This window comes from Pogona vitticeps, chromosome 1, assembly GCF_051106095.1.
Source record: "Pogona vitticeps strain Pit_001003342236 chromosome 1, PviZW2.1, whole genome shotgun sequence".
Classification (NCBI taxonomy): Eukaryota; Metazoa; Chordata; class Lepidosauria; order Squamata; family Agamidae; genus Pogona; species Pogona vitticeps.
In genome coordinates this window covers 128,761,542-128,785,830 of record NC_135783.1, presented here as the reverse complement: position 1 = coordinate 128,785,830, position 24,289 = coordinate 128,761,542, and the positions used below count along the sequence as shown (strand labels likewise).

The 24,289-nt window shown below is 41.8% G+C and overlaps 1 protein-coding gene and 1 long non-coding RNA gene across 5 annotated transcripts in view; one reads left to right on the top strand and one right to left on the bottom strand.

Annotated features, from left to right (window-relative positions):
• The window catches only part of LOC144587687 (uncharacterized), a 33,519-nt gene extending 23,694 nt beyond the window's left edge, over positions 1-9,825 (bottom strand). Inside the window, exon 1 of the long non-coding RNA XR_013542850.1 lies at positions 8,843-9,825. This is a non-coding gene — a long non-coding RNA (uncharacterized LOC144587687). The remainder of the gene's footprint in view (positions 1-8,842) is intronic.
• Positions 9,826-9,873: 48 nt separating this feature from the next.
• Positions 9,874-24,289, top strand: part of FBXO25 (F-box protein 25) — a 42,282-nt gene continuing 27,866 nt past the window's right edge. For 2 of the 4 annotated variants that reach the window (XM_020782630.3, XM_020782629.3), the window contains exons 1-2: positions 9,874-10,043; positions 13,891-14,033. In XM_020782630.3, coding sequence (XP_020638289.1) covers positions 13,897-14,033 — 137 coding nt within the window. In that variant the 5' untranslated portion in view covers positions 9,874-10,043; positions 13,891-13,896. Of the gene's footprint in view, positions 10,166-13,890; positions 14,034-24,289 lie in introns of all 4 variants that reach the window. The other 2 variants (XM_073000845.2, XM_078388892.1) reach the window with 2 other exon arrangements.

The window sequence follows — 24,289 nt, the reverse complement described above, 5'->3', positions numbered from 1 at the left end:
GTGATTGGAAATACAAGTGTGTGGATGGTCTTGGCTTTGATCTCCAGTGACACATCCTTACTTTTGATGGTCTTTTGCAGTTCCTTCATTACTGACCTTTCAAGTCTTTGTCTTTTGAATTCTTGGCTGCAATTTCCATTTGGATTGATGATTGAACATATACAAAATCTCTAACTGTTTCAATTTCTTCATTTTCAAAGTTGTGTAGTTTTCTGTAGTTATGATTTTTTTAAAATGTTCAGCTTCTTTGTCACTTTCTTTTTTTTCATTAAAAGTCATTTTAAATCACTGTTGCTTCCTGCCGGTAAGATTATGTCATCTGCATACCTTAAAGAATTGATTTTTTTCCCACCAGCTTCATTTCCATTTGAATCTTGTCCAGCTTTATGTGTTCTGTATGCAGCCTAAACAGAGAAGAGGATAAAAGGAACCCTTCTCTGGCACCTTTGCCTATGGGAAGCCATTTTGTCTTTCCATATTCTGTCTTAACAGTAGCTTCTTCTCCACAATACAGGTTACACATGAGGACAATCAAGTGCTGAGGCACCCCTATTTCTTGTAGAAAAATTCACAGTATCTCATGATCTTTTGCTGCCAAAGTTGTGCATTTTTTCTCTCTCTGTATGATTTCTCTCACATATATGCTTTTAAAAGGATGCTCTTGCCTGCATCTTGCTGAGCAACTGCATGATGAAAATTGTACACCCAGAGGTACTGACAAGTACCCAGGATCACACCACTGGGCACCTGAGTTGTGCAATAGAAACTGAAGCCCATGATTTTGAACAGTGAGGTGGGGGGTGTCTCTGGAAACCCAACTGGCCTCTCTCTATGGCCTCTCCCTTTGGCCTGCCAGAGCTGCCCTTCATGGAACCGGCCTGAATGGGCAGCAGCGTGGGTGATCAGAGTCTCCTAGGGATGGTACTTCTCCCTTTCCCTCAAGCAGCGGAACTGCTCCACTGCTAGAGTCACCTTGTGCCAGTGACCATCTCCCAGCCTTACCTTGTAGGATTCTTGTGGGGAGAAAACGGGGAGGGAACCAAATACACCATCTTAAGCTCTGAAGGAAAGTTTAAACATGAACATAATAATATTTCTTCAGCTTTCTCTGTGTGTTCCTGGCTCCGGTCTGAAGTGGCTGGAGAGGAGATGCTGCTCAGTGGGGTAGGCCATGGTCTGTATGCACAAGCAAAAGGCCCATAGGTTTAACACCTGGCTGTCTCTAGTTACAAGAATCAGCCATCAAATTATGTGAATGACGTTTTCTGTAGAGGCACCATCTCTCTTCAGCTTTTACCTATCTAGGAGAACTGAACACACAAGGTGCGAGCTGTCTTACTATCTCTTCTCCCTTAGAGCACATGATTACTAATTATGTCTGCGGAAAAGTTTTTATTCACATAGAGGGTCTTCTCATGAACACAAACTTGCCCTCTCCAGACTTGGTAATCACAACACCTAAGCAACAATGGAAAGGGACAGGGTACCTTCCTCGTGTATATAGATCCTCTGCTTCAATTACATCTGTATAATGCTAATCAGATTAGACTGGGACACCCAGCAAGGAAAAAATTACTCATTTGAATCACAATTTCTAACCTTCACAGCCACTGGCCTAGGAAGCTGAGTGATTCTGTGACTTGCAGTCTTAAAAAAAAAAGTAACTTTCCCAAGTTCTGGACATAACCTGTTCAGCCTTGGGAGCCACACGCAGGGCCAAACTATACAAAACCCCAGCCTTGCAGTTAGAGGGTGATAGAACATTATTTCTCCAGAGATGCATTCTTTCAAAGCTGACACGTGTCTGTAATCAACTTGGAAATGAGAACCATTGTTTACTTCCCAATGACAGTAATAACGAAACAAAAACAAGTGAAGGACCTGTGGAAACTGTGGTGAAATTTTTAAAACACACACACATATTTTAGCTCTTTAGGAAGTTCTATGTTTAATTCTGAAGGACTTGTGATTTGGCCCTCAGTGTCAAGTGGGGGAGAAGAAGCTACATACCTGCCTTTGGCACCATAGCTAACGTGTGGGAAAAACAGCAGTCTTGAAAGCCAGGATCCCTGAACTACTGGGAGTTCAGCTGATCTCTCCTGTCCCCATGCTTGCAAAAAAATGGAGACAAATGAAGTCTGGTATGGTTTATAATAACCCAGAAATTGACATAGTTTTGTCCTAAGACTTGCCGACTTGTTAATTGGTATGCACCTCTCAGGTTGCCTTCCCTGGCGTGTTCATCATAATGTTCGTCACCTGAGCTTTCCAAGATGAGGTGTTCTCGACTGAATGCTCCATAGGTTTTCAATATTAGTGGTTTTTTTTTATAATTTTTCTTTTTCAGCCTGTGCTCCCATATGGCAAAACAATGGTGTTTCCTTATTACGATTTAAGCACTAATGAAAAATTCAAGCTGGCTATGAAAGGAAAGGAAGAGGCTTACTTAAACCCCACTGATGCCTTTGGTAAGTGAGACTTCGCGGTCTGTACGTGCCCCTCAGCCTCTCTTCCCAAAGCCCTCATGCTGACACTTCCCTAAAGTGACTTCATCAAAGGAGCAGAAGCACCATGCCAAATTTGCCATTGATGGATGGATGAATGGCTAAATGCTCTACTTTCGTAATGCTTTCTATCTATCCTCCTGTCTCAGAGATTTATAACCACAAAACTGCAGCCACCTCTGCTTGCCAGAGGAATCCATGACTGTCTCCAGTTGCTGTCCAATACAATTTGACGGGGCCTTCACACACGTATTTTCGCTCTTAGCAACATATAGTACGTTTGAATGTGGCTATTGTAAGTCCTTTGTTGAAACTGCATGCATTCTTGTGCCATCGAGCTGGAACCGACTTATAGCAACCCTAATAGGGCTTTCAAGGAAAGTGGGATATTTAAGGAGTGGTTTGATCAGTTTCCTATCCCTCCTGTGAGTGTCCATGACCAAGTGGGGATATGAACCTTGTTCTCCAGAGTCCTAGTCCATCACTCTATCCACCACGCCACACTGGGAATCCCAGTGTTGTTGAAATTAGACATCATCGAATTCATCTGATATTTTTAATTTTTTTAAAATTAAAATCTTGACCAATGTTTAACTGCTTTTTTAATATAGAGATTTGTATTATATTTTTAACTTGTCGAAGAGGTAGCCATATTAGTCGGTGCCAGCATATCAGGGAAGAAAAAAAGGAAAAGAAAAGAAAAAATAAAGAAGACAAAAACATTGTGGCACCTTAAAGACTAACTGCCAACAAGTCTATTTTGCAGACAAGTCCAGTTGACTTGAAGGCACAGAACACACACACACACACACGGGCTTACTATCAAGAAGACAGGGTTTTCCCACTCATTAGGCAGGGCGACACAATCACTGCAAATTAGCCACTTGTATTTCCCATCTCCACAATTCTGGGGGTGGGGGGAAGGGCTGGTTCCAGAACTATACTTCCGGTTTTGAAAAACCATCAATATTTTTGTGATGTTAAGCACTGCAGAAGGGCTTTATCCAGAGGTCTACCCAGCCAATTTGGTGGGACCAGGGCTTCATTGCCCTGTTAGTTACCTCAAGTCATATAAGAGTGGCATCATCTTTGGGGAGAAGATAGAGAAATTAGGAGAAAGGTCTGACCGTGCTGTATTGGTTCGGCACTGGGCCGGGCTGTTTTGTCTTTCTTTCTGCCTGAGAAAGAGTAGCTGGAAGCTACAAGGGTGTAAGAGGGGGTGGGCATGAGAGAGAATAATAGTCAGTAATCAGAGTGAGATTCAAGACGGTAAGAAAGAGAAGAAGACCTATACTGTCAGTTAAAGCTGAGTTATCTGTTTTTGTGAAAAAACTGCAAGGAAGTTATATGGTCATTACATAATGCAAATGTAAAAGAATGCAGCACCTTTATTGGACTACTAAAAAAATCAAACAATTCATACATGGTTGATGGATTAACAATCCCTTCATCAGACATGTACCAGGAATTTATGGGCAGTGCAGAAAATTTATAAATGAATGCCTCAACAATTCATGGCAAAAGTTGAATGGAAATTTCCAACCACACGGCATCAGGGGGAAGCATTAAACAGCACACATCAAAGCCTGCCAGTGTGTGTGTGTTTCTGTGTGTGTACGTTTCTCTGTGTGTACATTGGTAGGCTTTGGGGTGTGTGGTTTAGTGCTTTCCCTGGTGCTGTGTGGTTGGAAATTTCCATATGCAAAAACAAGCATACAAATGTAAAAACAAGCACATATTGTTTTTGCATATGTTTCACAGGTTCTTCAGAAAAACAAATGTAGAAGAATATGACACCTTTATCAGACCACCAAAATCTAGCACTGAGTTGCAAAGAGAGTAGGCCCACTGAATCAATGGAATTTATGGAAGAGATGTTTCGCCATACCCTCATTGATTCAATGGACCTGCTCTGGTTGCCAGTTACTACTGGATTTCAGCCACTGTTTATGTAGTGTCACCAAAGTACATAAGGCAATGTGCTTCACCAAGAGTGCTCTTATTCTTTCCAAAGGACAATGTCAAGTTAGCCCTTAGCTGCAGCAGTATCTAAACAGTGGTGGAAAGGGAACACTGGCAGTGCCCTGGTTTGCCTGTCAAACTTATTTGCCTGTCAAACAGTAATCCCAAATTTAATGCACACCGTGAGCTGTCATTTTTGTAGTGGCACACACGGAGTAGGGAATCTGAGTGCCATACTTCTCTCCATTTTTTCTTATTACTTTATTATTAAAGTAGTCACTTCCACCTTTAATTTTATGCAAAATCCAATATACAGGTGGGAATGTGTCTGTCACCATTGTTTCTAGTCTGGCCCACACATATCCACAGACACTGACGTTTTCACTGTAAACATATGCATATGTGCTTACCTGATACTTAAGATGCCTGGCACATATTTTATTGATGTTTAAGAAATCTGAGGAAAAAAAGGGCAGCTCTCCTTAATTCAAATTAATTCAAGAAAGCAAGCCATGGTTTATAATTTGGCATTAGCTATTCTGTCACATTTCAGCTGAAGCATACAACATCTTGCTAAGGTGCAAATCGCGAAGATGTGACGAGTCTATTGATCAATATGTTACTGGAATATCCTTCCAAACTGAAAGGATGAATCTGATGGGAGAGGTTAATGGTGATAATTAATGCTTCAGCATCAGTGCACACATTCTGCAAAATGTGAGATTTAAATAAATCTAGATCACAAAGAAGACAAGCAGGTTCATTTTAAGCCTGCTTGTAATGTTTTTGGTGCAAATGTCTCTGCCAAAAAGGAACATAACGAGTGCCTGAATGGAACATGCATGAATTTTCAGACAACTTAACTTTGAGAAAGGAGTACAATTCAGGTTTCTACCTGATTGTCCTACCTGAGGAGGGATGGCAAATGCTACCCTCTTCTCAAGGCATAGGTATGAACTCATTATATGTTCTGGGAATATATACCTCTAAGGCAGTGTTTCCCAACCTTTCATCCACTGATGTTCTTGAACTCAAAGTCCCAGAAATCCTAGCTACAACAGAGCTACATACATGGCAAAGATTGAGTGGATACGTCAGTCACTAGATATTAAATTACATTGGCTTCAGGGATGTTACAAGAAAATATTAGTGCAAAACAACAAAGAGAGAGAGTTTTAAAATCCACACTGCTATCATAAGGTCAGGGCAAGCAATCTGAGGTACATGGTTGTTGTAGGTTTTTCAGGCTGTTTGGCTGTGTTCTGAAGGTTTTTCTTCCTAACATTTCGCCAGTCTCTGTGGCCGGCATCTTCAGAGGACTGGAGTAGGAACTCTTGTCTGTTCCAACGCCTGTCCTCTGAAGATGCCAGCCACATAGACTGGTAAAACGTTTTGAAGAAAAACCTTCAGAACATGGCCAAATAGCCTGAAAAACCTACAACAACTATTGGATCCCGGCCATGAAAGCCTTCGAAAATCTTTGGTACAGACACTGTCAGGAAGAAAAAAGAGGTGGGGGAAGAGGATAGCAACTTTTTTTCAGTAACTACCCTCCCATACCCCACAAGAGAGAGAAGGGAGGCTGGCAGGTGGAAGAGATGACCTCTCTTGGATCCTAATGGATCATGTTGGCGTGGAGGACAAGCTAGCCTGGCAAGGCCTCTCTGCCAGAACCAGACCTTGCAGAGAGAATGAGCAGCATTCTTCTGAGATGGAGACGGAAGGCAAAAAGAACAGACTTTTAAGAGAATAGCTGCTAATCCACTGAAGGTCTGAAATGGTCATCTATAAGCTCTTTTTCCTGCGTATTTTTTTTCCAGGGGTGGGGGAGGAAAAATAATTTCTAAATGGGGTCACAAACCCCTTAAAGGGTTGGTAACCCCACTTGCTCAGTGTAGGGGAGCGCAGATTTGTGGCTTCGGGCTCCACTCCCAAAAGACCCATGAAATTCTGCAGAATTTTAGGAATTGTACTCCAAAAACACATCTTGGCGCACCTCTAGATTAAGGTTATTCTTGGATCCGTGATGGTCACAAAAGGAACAAGTGGCCTTCATGGCAAGCTGTCCATTTCACGCACTTTAGTTGGTGGCCCTACTTTAACTCAGGAGCAGCCAATTTTGACAGGCTTGGGTGCTAGAAGCTTACCCCAGTCTCTTCATCAGGCTCAGAGATGAACAAAAATGGCTGAATACCTTCTTTTAAAAAAATGTTGAATCTAGTCATTAGCTTTAATAGAAAAATTACTTCTACATAGACTATAATTGTAAAAAAAAATATGATTCGCAGGCAACAACAAAAATATCTTTGCTCCCCTGTGTATCATGTAGTCACAATTTTAAAATTCAAATTGAAACATGACAAACCTGATCCAAAAACAGGCTTCCCCCTCACATATAATTGAGCCCTTAGACACACTCACAAGGAAAATGGGTTTTGTAATATTTGGTATCTCTGCATTGAATATGCAGATACGAATAGCATGGTACTTTGTGCAGAAATGTACTGGTAACGAAACAATAACATTCCACATTTCAACAAGACAAAAGTGAAATAAATACTGGGAATGGTTGAAAGCATGTACAATGATCTGTTTATGAAATTACAAGGATGCCTACAAGCAACCAACTTTTAATATGTAATAACCTACATTTAATATTCATGTGTTACCCTCCACCTATTCCACTGTGTATTATTGTAATTTCCAAAGTTTACTTTTTTAATGACCTTTTTTTTAAAATGCAAGAACATTTACTAACTAATAACTAGTGGACACAGAGAAAATGATTCCTGTTGTCAGAACACAGTTAACAAAATTATGTTGCATAAAGTTATGCCAACATAAACCAAATGTGATGCCAGAAATAATTAATTTAAACCAACTAAAAGCTACCTATTCCCCCCCCCCTTTTTTTGTTAGGTTCCAAGGTTCCTAAAGAAGCTTTTGAAAACCTAGAACCAGCGGGTGGATGGAGAGTCAAAAACAATCACCCGATCACTGCTTTTGAGGCTGGAAGCACCACCAGCAATTTTTTTACTATTAAAGTCTCCTCCTGCCCCTGTCCTGAGGCTCCCAAAGTCTTCCCCAAGGCAAAAGGAAGCCCTAGTGAGCCACAGAAACTGGATTGGGGAAAGAAAATAGGAAGCTTTCAATTAGGTTGAATACAGTATTTGCAGAACTGGATCCAGTTTATGCCAGCATAACCTTACACAGTGGGATTTTACTCAGGAGTGTGGAATTTGCTACAAAATGGATAGATGCCTGATTTGATAGAAACAGAGCGGTGATTTTTCCCCCATTCAGCTCACGGTGCTCATTACCCCTTTTTTGCTGCTTCGGCCATATAAATGTTTCATAAAACAACTTTATTATATAGCATTTTAAATGCAATGCCTTATCCTCAGTGGTAGTTCATTTATAACTGCATACTTACTGAACTTCTTCCCATAATTTTCCCATTCTAAAGGCACTTTGATTATTTCATGCTGCTTCTTAGATTTACTACCAGTTGTTTTTTTTTCATACACAATATCTAACTTGATCTTTTTAAATGGTGGAAGGCCATGCTGTGATAGATCAATGAGAAAAGAATAGATGCAATCAAAGTCATTGTAACTTATTAGAAATAAATCCTGATAAGGAAGGAGTTCATTCGGAACACTTCCCTTTTGATTTCAATGTTCCACAAGGAAAAATCTTACCGTGAGAAAGCCCATATTCAAGCCACATCTTGGAATTTCACAAAACATTTATTGCAACCTGAAAATGCACATGAAATCCGATCTAAATATCTTTATTAAAATTTGTTTACCTCCTATATTTCACAGATGGGATCAGTGCTCTTCATTTAGATGGATGACGTGATTTCATTAGGAGACATTTAGATAAGGTAGTTTCTTATGTACAGTAACTGCAGAATAAATATGCATTGGATATAGCTGTACTTTAGAATGGAAATGAGAGTTGACAAGTCAACTATTCCCTTTCTACAGGCCCTGTACAGTAGGAAGAGTGGCAGAAATTCTTCATGTTACTGTAGCTCATTGCTGGAAACAATTCAACAAGTTAAATTCCAGCCTGGCTGTGTAGCTATCAAACCTGCGGATGGCCAACCTGCAGTCTTCTAGATGTTGTTGTCATTCAACTCCCGTGACTTCTCACTCCGGACTATACTAACCCATTCAAACACACAGTTTTAGTAAAAGTGTGGCTGCCTATTTCTCAACAGCAAACTTGATACAGTACTTAACTCCTGTGTGCCAGGTAGCGTAACAGCATAAGAACGATTACTTTTCCCTGGATGGAGACAATCATTATCCATCATTCCCTTGTATTCCATGGAGAGAAACAAAGCTATAAGCAGCAAAATACAGTACCCTTTGTGGGGGAATCCCAGTCATCTATTGGGGAAAGATGTAACCATCCAACATGCTGATGTGCTCAGGGGATTTTCCTGCAGCCAGTTTGGTGAATGATGCATTCCTAAGCTGTGTACACAGTTCCAGTTCATTCATCACTGTCATCCTAAAATGGAGAGTCATCACTAGTTTCACAAAAGCACCTGTAATTTATCAAGTCTCTTTCTCTTATGTTTGATGGAATGGGCCTGCCCACGAAAGCTCACATTGAGAGAGAGAGAGAGAGAGAGAGAGAGAGAGAGAGAGAGAGAGAGAGAGAGAGAGAGAGAGAGAGAGATTAGTCATTCAGGTGTCACCACTTTTTTTTAACTTTTTTCTTTCTTTTTTGCTTTGACCTGTAGTTTATGAAAGCTTTTGTGTGAAGTCTGCTAATTTCAATGCAGTGCAGCCGAATTCCATACACTGATATTTTGAAATGATTGCTGTTGATGCCACCTAACTCATTCGCAAACTTTGGAAGTGCCTTGTTACGAGCAACCAATGGCTTGCCAGTAATTCGATACTCCATTAACACCGTTTAGAGTAAATCGGTTAGGACTGTAACTCCACGAAGCACAACCGCGTTACACAGAAGGGTACAGAACTACTCCCGCTGGATTAGAACTACTGCATAACGGTAGATCACTATTGGGTAAAAGTAACTTTCCCAGCGATACTGCTTCCATAATAGAGACGGCGCACTTCCAGCCTTGCGCTCCGGTGATGCCTTAAAAGGGGCTCGCCCTAACGCCCTTACGGCACACCGCGCGTAGACCAAGGCGTCTAAAGCTAAGCCCTTTTAATTGGGAGGTCTGTCCCCCGTCGGAGCCCCTGAGAGGACCTGGCCACGCCCCCCTCCGGCCCCGGCCCCCTCTTTACCAAAACATTGACACGTGCTCGGGCTCCTTCCCCCCACGTGAGTCCGGAGTCCTTCGACGTCACAATGGCCGAAGCGGCCAATCCTCGGCCCGGATCGCGGGTGGCAACAAGCGCCACGCGAAGCGGCCAATGGGCGGACAGCAAAGGGGCGGGGCCAGTGGGAGTTTCCCCGTGGCTTCCGTCAATAAGAAGAAGAAGAAGATTCTAACCTTTTCAGAACCTTCGGGCGTCGCGCCTTTTCGGCTTGGGGGGAGAAAACCGAGCGCGGCGGTTGCAGCTTCCAAGGTTTCAGGACCCAAAGGTGCTTTCCTTGGAGGAAGGGGCTGCTGGGGAGAGGGGCGTTCAGGAAAGGGGGGGCAAGCCGGGTCCCCTCTCCCTCCCCTCCATGCACTTTTTGTCTCCTGTCTTTGGGGCAAAAAGGAGGTGAGGTCTTGGAAGATCGTTTGGCGCGGCCTGCTTCTGGCCCCCTCCCTCCCTCTTTCCTCGGGACTGTTTCTGGACAAGCCGGAGTGGGTGGTGTCTCAGGCTTGCTGGTGGTGCTCTGGGGCCCAGGCCCCTCCCTATACAACCCTCCAGAGGGTGGTCTCCCTCTCTCTCTCTCCCCCCTCCCACCACCCCTGGGTGTGTGTGTGAAGAAGAGGGGGCCAGTCCCACAACCGTCGAAAACCCCCTCTCCCTCTTTTGCAAGGGGGGGGAGACTCACTTCGGCCGAGGAGCTGGACGGCTGCCTTCCTCCCCCCTCCCCGGAATGGGCCCCCTAGAGTTGGCCTTTCTCCCTCGATGGGAACTGCTGGGGGCGTCGACGAGCCAGATTCCTTCACCCCCCCCCCCAATTCCGTGGGCTTTCCGCCCCACCGTTACCCCTGACTGCCCTGGGCAACAGGATGCCAGCTGCAGTCTCGCCCCAGCGGGGATCGAAGGGGTGGCTCTTCCTTCTCCCAAGGAAAAATCTCTAGGTCGAGAGGGACCAGATTCTTTTTCCCCTCCCCCAGCAGCAATCCTTCTCTCTGCTATACACGTTTTTTTTTGGGGGGGGTGGGGGAGACAACAACTTCGTTTTATAGAGTATACTTTCATTGGATATATTTTACTGCTTCTAAACGGTGGTGCTTAGGCTTCCTTTAAAAAAAAAAAGTTCTTCCATTCAGGGCGATTGCCTTTTTGCCCAGGGTGGGGCAGAACACCTGTGGCCATTCTCCTCTTCTGCTTTTGCAGCCACCCACACTACTGATGCATACTGCCTCTCTACATTATGAGCTAATGCCAAAGGTGTGACCCTCTGGAGTTGAGGGTGGTGTGGTTGGGTTTGGAAAGGAAGCAAGCAAGCAGGAGAGCCGCTTTCTCTCTGCTGACATCCTCCACCTAGGCTGTAGGTCCAGTGACTTGCCTGTGAAACTTTGTGAAGCGCTGCTGCTATGCCAAAAAATGTAGATATACCTGCCTTCCTGTGAGGGGCTATGTAGGTTGATAATGCTGTTGGTATAGCGCTAGTTAAGAGTGCTGATAACAGAATGGTAGAGTCAAGGATGATTCAGTTCTCAGCTTGCCGACCAAACCTCTTGGGAAGATTTGGGTCAGTCACTGGCTCCATGTCTAGCCTGCCTTTCAGCGTTATGAGGTTCAAGAGGGCATCAAGGGACCAATACATGACCTTGAGCTTCTTGAACTAAAAACATGCTATAAGTTAACTAATACATAGATATTTTTCTTCATGAGACTGCCCAGGTCATAAAAGCATCAAGGGAGGCCTTTCTCTCTGTCCCCCCTAATTAAATTCGTATAGTTTCAGTAGACTTCCATTCAATCCTAAAGGACAAACAATACCCATTTAAGGTGGAGTCACTGTTATTATTTTTCAGATGCTTTACAGACTTTATATGGGGGCTGTTCTTCTGCTGATAAAATAAACAGTACTGTGTAATTTTGTGGCACAAAGGTGCCAGTCTAAATTTGGCTGGCAGAGGTGGGTAATAGAGAACCAGAACCTCTACAGGTTTGGTACTTTGGTCATTGGGAAAGGCACGACTAGGGGATGACAGAGGGAGAATCTGTTGAACTTGCATCCTGCTTGCGGGGTTTCCCAGAGGCATCTGGCTGGCCACTGTTGGGATGTAGGACACTGGACTAATTAGGCTGGGATGTAGTCAAGGAGCTGCATCCAATCCTGAGACCAGTCAGCTCACATGGTGGCCAAATCTTTGTTAGTCCCAGGTGGCCAATTGTGCCTTCTGGTAGGCATAACCTGCCATTTGGGTCTACTCTCCACCCCACCTGACATAGGCCTATAGAATCCTTGCCCACTTCCAAAACTAAAAGTCATTTAGAAAAAAACAACCCACACATATATTGTGCGTAAAATAGGACGAGGAAGTAAATAGTATCCCAAATGGTCACTTGCATTCCTTAGATGGTGTGCTGGTCTGTTTTGGTCCCCAAAAGTTGTTGGAGGCTGAGGAAACACCCGTATCCACAGTGGTTTATCATACACTTGCAGCCTATGAGTTACACTTTGCCCACTCCTGTATTCTCATTATTACTCTTATTATGATGTGTTATATATTTATTTATTTATTTATTTATTTATTTGATTTATATCCCGCCCATCTGATACATCTATACCACTCTGAGCTGCTAAAACTAAAATCTTTGTTTAGATATTTAGTAGTTGTGGCAGGTGTTTGCAATTTTTTTTGTTTGTTTATTTTCTGACCCTTGTTCTGTCTTCAACATGTACAGCAGCGAAATCACTGTAGAACGAAAACGTCGTAAAGCGAAAATAAAAAAGCCATTGAAACGCATTAAAACCTGGTTAATGAGTTCCAGTCAGCTAAGAACTCACAGTCCAGTGAAGATCCTTCATAGGGGCGGCCATTTTCGGGTGCCTGTGCAGCGAAAAATGGCTCCTAAACACAGCGGGGAGCCATTTTGAGCACCCGGCGGCCATTTTGAAAACCCGACGATCAGCTGTTTTGATCATCGGGAAGGGAAAATCAGTTCCCGAAACAGGGAACCGATCATCGCGCAGCAAAATTCCCCCATTCAAAACGTTGTTTTGCGATCGCAAAAAACTTGTAATGTGGATTCGTCGTTAAGCGGAGCGCCCGTTTTGCAAGGCACCACTGTATTAAGAAATTCCAGAATTCCCTGTGTTGGGATCATCATTCAGAGCCATTTAAGTGTTAATTACTTGACGTATCAAAGATCTCACTGTTACTTCTTTGTCACAGCTAAACTGATTGGGAAGATGTCAAAGCATTTCTGGGAGCATTTCTGTGATAACCAATACTTCCTCCTTTTGTACTACACATGGATAAAATAGGAATCTCAACTTCACCCACATGCACACAGTGAACAGATTTGTTTAGAATTTATCATTTTGCTGTTGTTCAAACATGTTGGTTATAGTGCCAGTAATGATTACATGTTGGGTTAATCTCAGTTGCTGTTTCCCTTATCTGGATGTTTACAGCATAGCATCTGTTTTAGTGAAGGGAGTAGGAAGCACAGCACCTTTGTCACCTCCTTGCCCCCCCCCAGTCAAAATTGACCATTTGGTGCAACCTGCTATTCAGGAACACTGTTGTCAGGAAAGGAGGCCTTTTGGGGGCAGGGAACACAACCGGACATGACTTTTAAAAAGATCAACCACCATCCTTTACCAACTTTTGCTCTGTAACAAGCATTGGCAAATTGTCCCAGGAGAATTGTGGGATATAAAAGGTATACTGTTGCTTTCATGTTATCTCATATCTTGTGACTTGAAGGTTCATCAAGGTTATGAGTTCAAAATAACAATCTATGGTCCCATCTGTTGGATAGCTCAGTGGATTAGTTCTCTGGCTGTGGAGCCAGAGGTTGGGAGTTTCGATTCCCCACTGTGCCTCCTTGACGGGCTGAACTTGATCCATAGGGTTCCTTTTAGCTCTGCAGTTCTAAGATGATGATGGTGATGGTCTGCCAGTTAGCTGCTAACATGGTCTAGAGGGGCGGGATAAAAATCCAATAAATAGATAATAGACTTACCATCCATGCTTGTACCTTTTATTATGCCACCTTCTTGGAAACAAGAGGTTATCATGCTAATGCGCTTGCAGTCATCATGCTGACATAATAATGGACCCATTAAAACTTCATTTTTTGCTTGAAAGGGAACCATGCCTTTTTTGGGCCAGGACTGGCGGTCTCCAGGATGGAGGTGGATTAAAACAGAAGATGGTTGGAAGCCTTATGGACCTTGCGGATCAGAATGTGAAGATGAAAACAGTTGTCTTAACAGCAACATTCACTCTGTGTAAGTCTTTAGGGGAAGGTGTGTGGATGGGCAGAAATGGGGGGGGGGACAGCTTGTTAACTCTAATGCTTGTTTTTCTTTTTCCTGGGATTACATTTAGCACAGAATAGATTGTAGTTTAGAACACACACAGGGAACTGTCTTTACCTGGTTTTCTCCATTGTGACTGGAGCCTTTGACTAAACTCATGGTGAAGGGTTGCCAGTGTTGCAGGTGCACTGAAGTTGACTTGGTTTGGGCCAGGAAAACACTCATCTCCCCCACTGCATGTGCAGGTGTAGGCTAGACCAGAGGCAGGATAGCAACTTTTACTTTATCTGAAGGTAGGCTATTCCTGAGAAGAAAACTTGCTGTTTTGCCCTTGCTTGCAGGGATGGGGGGCCTCGTGCTGAATAAACAGAATTGCTTCACTCTGACAGCAGACTACCTACGACAGCTGTCCAGGGGCAGTTTCTGCTGGCCTCTGCATGTAAGCTTGGGGTCTCGGGGTTAACGGAAATGTGATTGGTAATGGCCCCAGAAGTTAATGGGAAAGTAATCTACATTGAAATCTTTAATTTAAAAGTGTGTGGGTTGAAGAGGAGAACCTGGTGACAATTATTACCCATGTTTACTGTGAGCCCAAAATGTTGAAAGGTATCATAAATTAGGTTTGGGATTTACAAGTTAAACGAGAACTGGAAGAACGTAGGTTGACACTAGGAGACAAAAGCTATTGATTTGTAGACAGACTGTAAGGAAAGTAACTGTTGACATAAAATATTTTTCAGGTCTTGGGATGTCACTTCAGACTTTGCAGCTAGCTGCAAATAATACAGGATGTCTTATTATTACTCCTTCAAAACAAATAACCCAGATTTTGCATGATTAGATTGATGTGGTTACATCAAGCAACTGTGTTGCAAATGTCAAAAAATAATGCCTTGATATTCTTTTTAAACATTAGAGATAAAAGAATTAATTTGTAATGGCGCACACAGTGTATATTTTGTGTGGAAAAGGCATGAGGTTTGTGTGAGAGCAGAGAAGCTGAAAGCTATTTTGAGTTATTTAAAATAATATCCTGGTATTCAGGAATAGTGCAACAACCTCATTATCTGATACAGTGTTGCCATGGGGACTTGGCTGTTTTGAATATAGGTGAGCCATGAGACCCACATCACTGAAATTGGGTTATTACGGGGGGGGGGGAATCTTTAAATTGTTGGCTTGGAGGAACTCAGTATGTGATCTTTGAGAAAGGCAGGAAGAATTCAGGGGCCTGGAAAAAAGAACCTGTTTTCTTTCTGAGGTGCAACGAAACTGATCAAGGATTCCGATGGGAGTGGGGAGGGAGAAAATCAGGAACATTTACTGCTGCAAAGGCTTTTTGTCAGGTAATACATATCATACTAGATAAACACCTTATGTACATCTCGAAAGCTGGAGTGGTCGGTTGCCTGTGGAGGCAGGAAACGGTTGGCTGGCCTCCTGCCCAAATTGGAGTGCTGGTGCTGAAGAAGAACCCCAGCAGTGAGTGGAACCCATTGACTAGCCCGGCCAGCCTAGGGTGTGGGCGATGGGCCACTGTGCCACAGTTCCTGCTTTGTACGAAGTGTCCATGTCTAGCGAGCATAGTGTGGCCCTGGGGCTGCGGACCTCCTTCAAGGCTGTTTTTTTTTTCGCACTGCCCTCATTGGATTCTCTCTTCTCCACTATAAAAGTGGTTTCTCCTGAAAAAAAGATGAATGGCTATGTTTGCAAATTTCAGAAGCAGTAATTCATATTTTATAGTCCCCCATCAGCATTTAACACCCCTAAATTTTTGTTGTTCATAAATGAAAATGGATCTCCAGGTACTTCTATTTTTGTTTTTGTTTTTTGTCTACATTTTATATGTTGTAGAAAATAACTAACCCGGTACAGATTCTACTATAGACAGCGCATCTTGGCTAGTATTTTATCCCACAATACTGATTATTAATACATTGGCAATGTATACTGGGAACAAAAAGCCGCAATGAAATTCAGACAAAGATATGGAATATAGAGAGGAGTATAACCAGTATGTATGCTCTTGTTGCTAGTTTTCAGGTTGTATATGGAGAACATGATGAGAGGAACACATCATGAGTCAAATGATGGCATCATTGTCAATGGGAAGGATATCAGCAATGTCAGTTATGAAGTATTACTAGCTAACAATTTAGCTGCTGTGCAGAGGTGTAGTAAAATTAGTGAAGTAAGTAATAAATATTGTCTGAAAGATGTTTTTCACAACCTGAAAGTCATGTCCCTTTACTAACAAACCACTTATCACTTTGTCCATTAGCTTTACCCTCACCTGATCGTAGGACCATGTATAACTATGACAGTCATATAGTTTCACTCTAATGTTTGAGGAAGTGGACTTGATCCACAAAAGCCCACATTAAAATATAGCAGTTAGTCTTTAAGGTGCCACAACATTTTTGTCTCTTTTGGTTTTGGGGTTTTTTGTCTGATAAGAAAACTAAGTTCATGATCATGAGAGAAAAAGCAGCCAGCAACATGCAGTTAAAGATCCAAAAGAAAGTGTATTTCATGTTTAGAAATATAAGTGTCTTGGCTCTGGTTGAATGGATAGTGGGATCATAACTTTTGAATTAAAGTCAAACTAGAGAAGACTTGGAGCAGATTCCTCGAAGAATGAAGTTTTCAACAAAAAAACCAAAAATTGGCCTTGAGAACATGTATGGTGCTATAAATTCTTGATTCTATTGTATGGCACAGAATTTTGGACCTTAAGGCAGGCTTTTTAAAAGAGAAGATTTTGAAATGTGGATTTGTTGCAAAATACTAAAAATGGTATTGATTGAGAGCATGGCCAATGAGGAAGGAATAAGAGGAGAGAGAGAGTAATCATAAAGCCCATAGAATGCTCTTGCAATATTAAAGAAAAATGAGAAGTACAGATTGATACAGTTGGTCATACAAACCAAAATAAAGGGAAAATAATGCAAGAAAGAGGAGAAAATAGTTAAAGAAGTTTGGAGACTGCTTTGTATATACAGTAATCCAATATCATTGTTTAGAGCTGCTGTGAAGTCAGAATTACTGTGATGACATCCAGCCTGGCGTAGTGATTTATTTCTGTGTGCCTTTCCCACTGTAAAAGTTTAAATATTCTGCCCATGGCTCAGTTAATCTTTCTGATGTATTTATGAAGCACTGTGCTTTTTATAACAAACTACACCAGTTCATCTCTTATGAATATGAGGGGTTCCTGGGAATTATGGATCTAAAAAGAGGACTAGTTGAATCCGGGTGTACCTGTGTTAGTCTGTTGCAGCAAAGAAGACAACAAAGATTAAATACTAAAACGTCTCATTTGACACAGACAGCAGTTCTCATCAGATGTATGAAATGTTACCCAGAGCAGACATTTAAACGTGATTGGGCAGGAGAGGGATTTATTAGCACAGAAATGGAAAAAGTAGAAACATTGGCCAGAATCCTGTTAACTTGTGCTTACCAGGGTAGGTCAGCTAGTGTGAATCACAGTGGTGAATTGCCATTATTTACGAAATCTTTGTTACATTTGCTGTCACACATCAGTTGCATAACTTGGCGCGTGACAGAAAATAAAAAACATTGGCTTCTTGACTAGCGGCAATTTGTTGCTAAAATTGATGCTAACAGGTGTAACATGGACTTAATCTTTCAGCTGGACTCTGGGAAGCAAAAGTTTAACAATCGTTTTTGAGGAGGTTATGGTTGGAAGATGGCAGTGCGTGTAATCCATGTCAAAACCAAGTGTAAAAGATAGGATGTGATCTGTCTATCAGTGGTTCCCAACCTTGGGTCCCCAGATATTCTTGGACTAAAACTCTCAGAAGCCTTCACCACTAGCTGTGCTGGCCAGGATTTCTGGGAATTGTAGTTCAAGAACGTCTGGAGACCCAGAGTTAGGAAACGCAGCTCTAGCTGAACTCACTGGTAAGAGTGCAAATAGAAATGCAGAAATTGCAGGCAATAAATATTGCCTAAGCCATGACCATTAAAGAAACAAACTTTAGATGGTAATATACATGCTACTGTATAGATGAACTGATTAACTATGTGCTGCCATGAAACAAAACCTTTGTCCCCATTTATGCTGCAGGAATGTATGCAAAACTGGAAACTGTGTTTCAAATGAGTACCTTATACAGGAACATTATTGTTTCCCTTATTATCTTAAAAATTCTGTTGCCTACTATATATGTAAAAGCTGCTTATGTTCTTCACAGTTGGGTCACATTGTTTTTTCACAAGTAATTCATAAGTTCAGATAATTAAGATAATGTTCCCTTTTGGGTCATTTCCAACTTTTTAATTGCCAGCTAATAGCAAAGGGGGAAATTGAGTGTAGCAGTTTATGCTTTGTGCTGTGTAATACTATTTCATTTTGTGTGGCTATCCACTTTCTTCTGCATAATTTGCCGATGCGTGATGCTTTCACAGCTTGGTGTAATTTGGAAATTTCATTTATGGGTTCCTGCCTTCCTCTTAGAATCAGTGCATCCCAAAAGTAACAAATCAGCACAATCCTAATCAGGTTTATTCACTTCTGAATTCTCATTGATTTCAGTGTTATAACTGAACACCATGGAACAAAAAGTTACAACATTAATTAGTTAAAGTTAAATATCAGAATTAGGGAAAATGTTTAAAATTATGACTACTTACCTTATCAACATTAACAGTAATCAAAACATTAATTTTTGCATTGTCTGCAAAGAGCACAGGTCACTCCATAATTCTCTAAAGGGAAAGGAAGCTATACTTTCCTTTCAAAACTAGATTTTGTACTAGGTAATTGGACCTTGGCTTTGTAAGTGCTTTGGGTGGCAACACTCAAAATACTCTAACACAGCCACAAATCTGTGGTATTTCTTAGACTTTGGGTAATTATACTGTAATATAACAGGCCAGCAGAATCCCCCCTGTTGTAATCCTTTCCTCTGTTAGGAACCAGTTGACCACTTCTGGTTATACTTCTTCAGAATACCATGATAAGAAGCTTTGTCTGAAAGCTTAGCAATGGCTCAGAGCTTCACTGTGTGCCTTCCCAAGAGGATGCGATATTTCTTTTTCTGTGAGTGGGAACCAAGGAAGAAGTATGCATGGAACAGATTGTTTCACAGCATACAGTGGTGCCTCGCTTAACGATGATAATCCATTCCAGGAAAATCGCCGTTAAGCGAAAACATCGTAAAGCAAAGATAAAAACCCCATTGAAACGCATTGAAACCCGTTCAGTGCGTTCTAATGGGGTAAAAGCTCACCGTCTTGAGAAGATCCTCCATATGGCGGCCATTTTCGCTGCCTGTATAACGAGGAATCCATCCCTAAACACAGCGGGGAGCCATTTTAATCACCCGGCGGCCATTTTGAAACCGCCGATCAGCTGTTCAAAAAATGTCATTTCGCGAAGAATCGGTTCCCGAAGCAGGGAACCGATCATCGCAGAGCGAAATTCCCCCATTCAGACCATTGTTTTGCGATCGCAGTTGCGATTGCAAAAAGATCGTCGTTAAGCAGTTTCGTCATAATGCGGGACAGTTGTAAAGCGAGGCACCAACGTACGTCCAAAAATGTCTCATTAAATGGTAGGTCTTCAGGGTAAGCTTAATGAGAACAAGGTTTTTTCTGCTCCCTTGCTTGGGTTATTTCTCGTTGAGGCATCAGCAACTGAAGCACCTTGGATCAAACTGACCTTACTTTAATAGCAGAACGTAAGATTAATGCTAGCAATACTAGAAAAGCAAGGATATGAAATTGGAGGGGTGCACTGTGGGTAAACTCTGTATTTACATCTTACTAAGTTTCCATTTAGTATGCTGTTAGCAGTCTCACAGTAAAATTGTAACCAAGTAAGCAAAAAGTCTGGTTCAACATTTTTTTGGTTGATTATTTCTAAGATGAAGGAGGAGTTCAAGTTGGCAGTGCTGAAAATGAAAAAAAAAGAAAGTACAACAACTGCCTTGATTGTGGTACAGATCAGGGAGATGTTAAAAAACAATCTCACTTCAGGTCAAGATGATAGCAGGCCTGTGTGTAGTTCTCATTTTTTAAAAACATATACAGTGGTGCCTCGCTTGACGATGTTAATTCGTTCCAGCGAAATTGCTGTAGAGCGAAAATGTTGTAAAACAAAATAAAAAAGCCCATTGAAATGCATTGAAAACCATTCAATGCGTTCCAATGGGCTGAATACCTGCTCGTCCAGTGAAGATCCTCCATACGGCGGCCATTTTCGGGTACCTGTCTTGCAAAAAATGCCTCCTAAGAACAGCGGGGAGCCATTTTGAGCAGCTGGCAGCCATTTTGAAAACCCAACGATCAGCTGTTTTGATTGCCCTAATGTGAAGAATCGGTTCCTGAAACAGGGAACTGATCGTCGCAAAGCGAAAAAAACCCCATTAAAACATCATTTTGCGATCTCAAAATCATCATTGTGAAATAGATTCATCGTTATACGGGGCATGACTGTACCAATAGATGAGTCTGTTGTGGATGTTCACCTTAAAGTTTGTCTCTGGTAATGACTTAAGATCTTTGCCTCAATCATAGGAGCTGTTCTACTTAATGCCTGCCAAAAGACATTCTCTGAGTAACATGAAGTACATAGTGGTATGTAGAGATGGGCACAAACTGCCACATCTGTGGTTTGTGCTGGTTCGTCCTTTAGATGAATGGGTGTTTGGTCCTTCCCAGCCCTGACTTCCCCCGGTAGACACCCCAGTTTCCCTGCCCTGCCTCCTCCCGGCGTTGCCTCTGAGTGGCTGCCTGCCGGGGAAAGTGGGACTTGGAAGTGTGCTTGTTTGTGCCTGTCTCTAGTGGTGTACCTTTTAAATGCTCCCAGAATATTTTCTAATGTGTGGCAAACATAATCTTTATTTTTATGTACAAAGATAGTTTTCTTTTACACCTGTAGCGGGCCACTCTGAAGCCTCTGTCAACTCAGGCCTCCCAGAGTGCTCACTACTCTTCTTCAAACTGCTGCCACCAACTTTATTCAGTAATCACAAAGGACAATTGTTTCTTCTAAAACAACACGTTGTTTATTGATTTGACAAAATAAAAAGGAGTGAATCACAGGTGGTAAATCAAGTTGTAAATCAAGTTTCTCATTTAATGTACCTCACACAGACTTTTCCCTCACTGATTATCTCTCAAAAATCTATCTCACTCTCTCAACCAATTTCTCTCATCTCCAAAACTCCCCCCTCACACATCACACACACCCCTTATATAATCCAGCTCCTCCCCCTTCTGCACCACTCTCTGTCCTCTCATTGGCTGATCTTCCCCTGCCCAGCTGTGACGGACAGGTGAGAGCAGAGCTGTTATGTTGCAACACTTTTCTTCTCTTGAATAACAAACTGGCTATCTTTCTCAGCCTTAATAGAAGAGCAATTTTGTTTGTTTGTTTATTGTTAGATTTTTATCCCGCCCTTCTAAACAGGAGTCTACTCAGGGCGGCTCACAATATATTGTGCATAAAACGGATTTTAAAAACCAACAATTAAAATCTACAGTAATAATGTAATCAAGATGGGAAGATAACAACAAAAAAACAAAAAAAGTGGAAATCAAGTATTGGCAGGAAGGAAGGCCTGCCTGAAGAGCCAAGTTTTTAATTGGCTCTTGAAAACACCCATCGAAAGTGTTAGGCAGATCTCTGGTGGCAAGCTGTTCCAAAGTCGAGGGGCCACTGCCGAGAAGCCTGGTTCCTTGTTCTTTCTTTCCGGGCCTCTCTCGGCGTCAGACCCCTCAGTCGTCTTTCCTGGCTATAGCGAGTGACTCGAGTCACTCGCAATGAGTGTGAAGGCAGACTTAGTTGCAGGTGTGTATGCAGTGGAGGTAGGGCATAGTCCCGCTACCACCCTTTTCTCAAAGTGCCCTTCTAGTAGAATTAATTGTCAACCCGAAGAGCCACAGTACAAATCTAGTGCTATTGTTCTTTGGATGGAATTGCTGTTTGCTGGTGCAAGACTGTGCTGTGCCAGTCTCACTATAAATTATAAGAGGACAGGAAGTTTGAGTGATGACTTTGTTCCTTGCCTCTCGGATATCTGTGGGGAGGGGGACAGAATGAGGAGATAGTATATCAGAAGCCCTCAGAGCCTGAAACACCCTTCCATACTCTGGAGAATGCATAGCAGTGCATGGGTTTGAACTTGCTTATGGGTTGTTTGTATTTAGGCCCAAGTATGTTACTGCTTTTTATAAGAGAGAAAATTGTTTCATATCCGCAGTATGTGGAATTCAGTCCTTAGGTCTAATCTAGGGACATCTGTTTTTATTGGAAAATTGTCAAGCTTTCATTTGTGTATATGAACGTGAATTTGAAAACTCTTCTTCTTCACGAACCATCCAGTTAAAACATGTCAAACCGTAGGTGCTTCCTTTGGGCTTAATGTGATAAAGATCCAGAGTTATGCTCATGTGCCTTATGGAACTTGGGCCAACATTGTGTTTCCCTGTTTTGCACAGGAAGATCCCATAGAAAGTAAGAATGAGAAGGGTCTCATTCTGATGTGCCAGTTCACATTTCTGGAGGACAGAGCAGTTTGTATAGAGCTTTGTTTCAAAAATCCAAAGACTTCAGAAGCCTTTCAGTAAAATGTATTCTTCCTCATAATTTGAAATGCAGTGTTACATCATGATGTATCACTTATTTTTAGTGTCTTTTAATCGCTAAATGGTGGTTTGTCTATCTCCAAACCACTGCCCTTGCTGACTTTCTTTTTCTTGTCTTAGTGATTTACAACATCCCGACTATATTCTGGATACTTTGTAAACCCAAATTGACAGTGATAAATACTTCCCTTTGACAAACTCTGCTGTTTTATTAAAAGTGAATACTGGCGAGTGAGGAAAATGGCTGTATACAATTTTCCTGTCAGAGAACACAGATGGGAAGATAAAGTAATTTTACTTTCTACTTGTACACATTGTGCTGTAAAGATTCAGCAGTTTTGCTTATCTGCGTGATGCAAACTGGGCTATCGGTGGTCCGGAAAAGAGCTTGCTTTATCTTTACATACGTACCATTTCTTTTGGTTTTCTTTCTAACAATCAGAAGTTTACATTTAGGAATCACTGTAAACTACTGCTGGTAGTTTTTCATATCACAATCCTCTTTTAAAGGCTCATAAAAGAATCTATAATAGTCCGAAATCAAGTACCAAAACCTATAATAAAATCCTGCTATGAGCTTTCAGTACACATTCTTATCAGATCGCCATCCCTTTTTAAAGTCTGAAACTTGTTACAGCTCCTTTGCTTGTCAAGGATTGTCTGTATCTTTGCCAAACTAGATCCCATATATTTCTAGAGCCTGCAGAAACCTGACATATTACGTAGTGACTTGGGCTGTGTTGTGGTTTTGAACATGGTGTTGATTAATCTGTTCTCTTCTCCCCACCACCCAGGTTTTAATAGCATTTGTTTTTATGTGAATGTTGCTGATGGCTGTCGCATGTGCCATTTTTGGCAGAATGACAGCTTATGCATTTAATGAATTAATGGTGACTGAAGCTACCTCAGTCCCAGAAGCTGTCAGATACAAGAATATGTGCTATGAATTATTTTAACATTTATTTGTCACAACTGCTTTATGCATTTTACATGTATGACTAGTAAATGAAATTATTTATTTGGTTTGATTAACAGGGTTGTTCAGAAAACAGTTAATTGAACAAGCAATATAAGCAACAAGACACTCCAGAAAAAAAAATGTCTCTATGTCCACTGTCTACTTATTGAGGGTTAATGATATATTTGCAAAGAGAAGCTGTCCAGGAGGCAAGCGAGCAAGGCCTCATAATTTGGTAGTACCTGGTAATGCCCTTTTATCTTCCTCTATGCTTCAAAGTGGACACTTTTGCCTCTTGCTGCCTCAATGTGGCTGCCTTCTACTGAGTCAAACTACTGGTCTATGTATGTTAAATCTGGCAGTTCACAGAGATGTGATTTTCAAGAACTTTGCTTTTAAGAACTACTGCTCCAGAAGCTCCCAGTTTTAATGAAAAAATGGCACTTTCCCAATACCTGTTTTTCCCCCAAATCTGCTTCCCGCAGCTCCTCAGACAAAGATAAAAGGAAATGAACCAAGGAGATTGTATGCGTAAAGTGCAAATGCATACACACACACACACACATATAGATGGCAACTGGAAGAAAACCTACTGTAAAGTGAAAAACAGCTGCCTCTTTCCTTGTCTTGTAATTGCACATGACCTAAC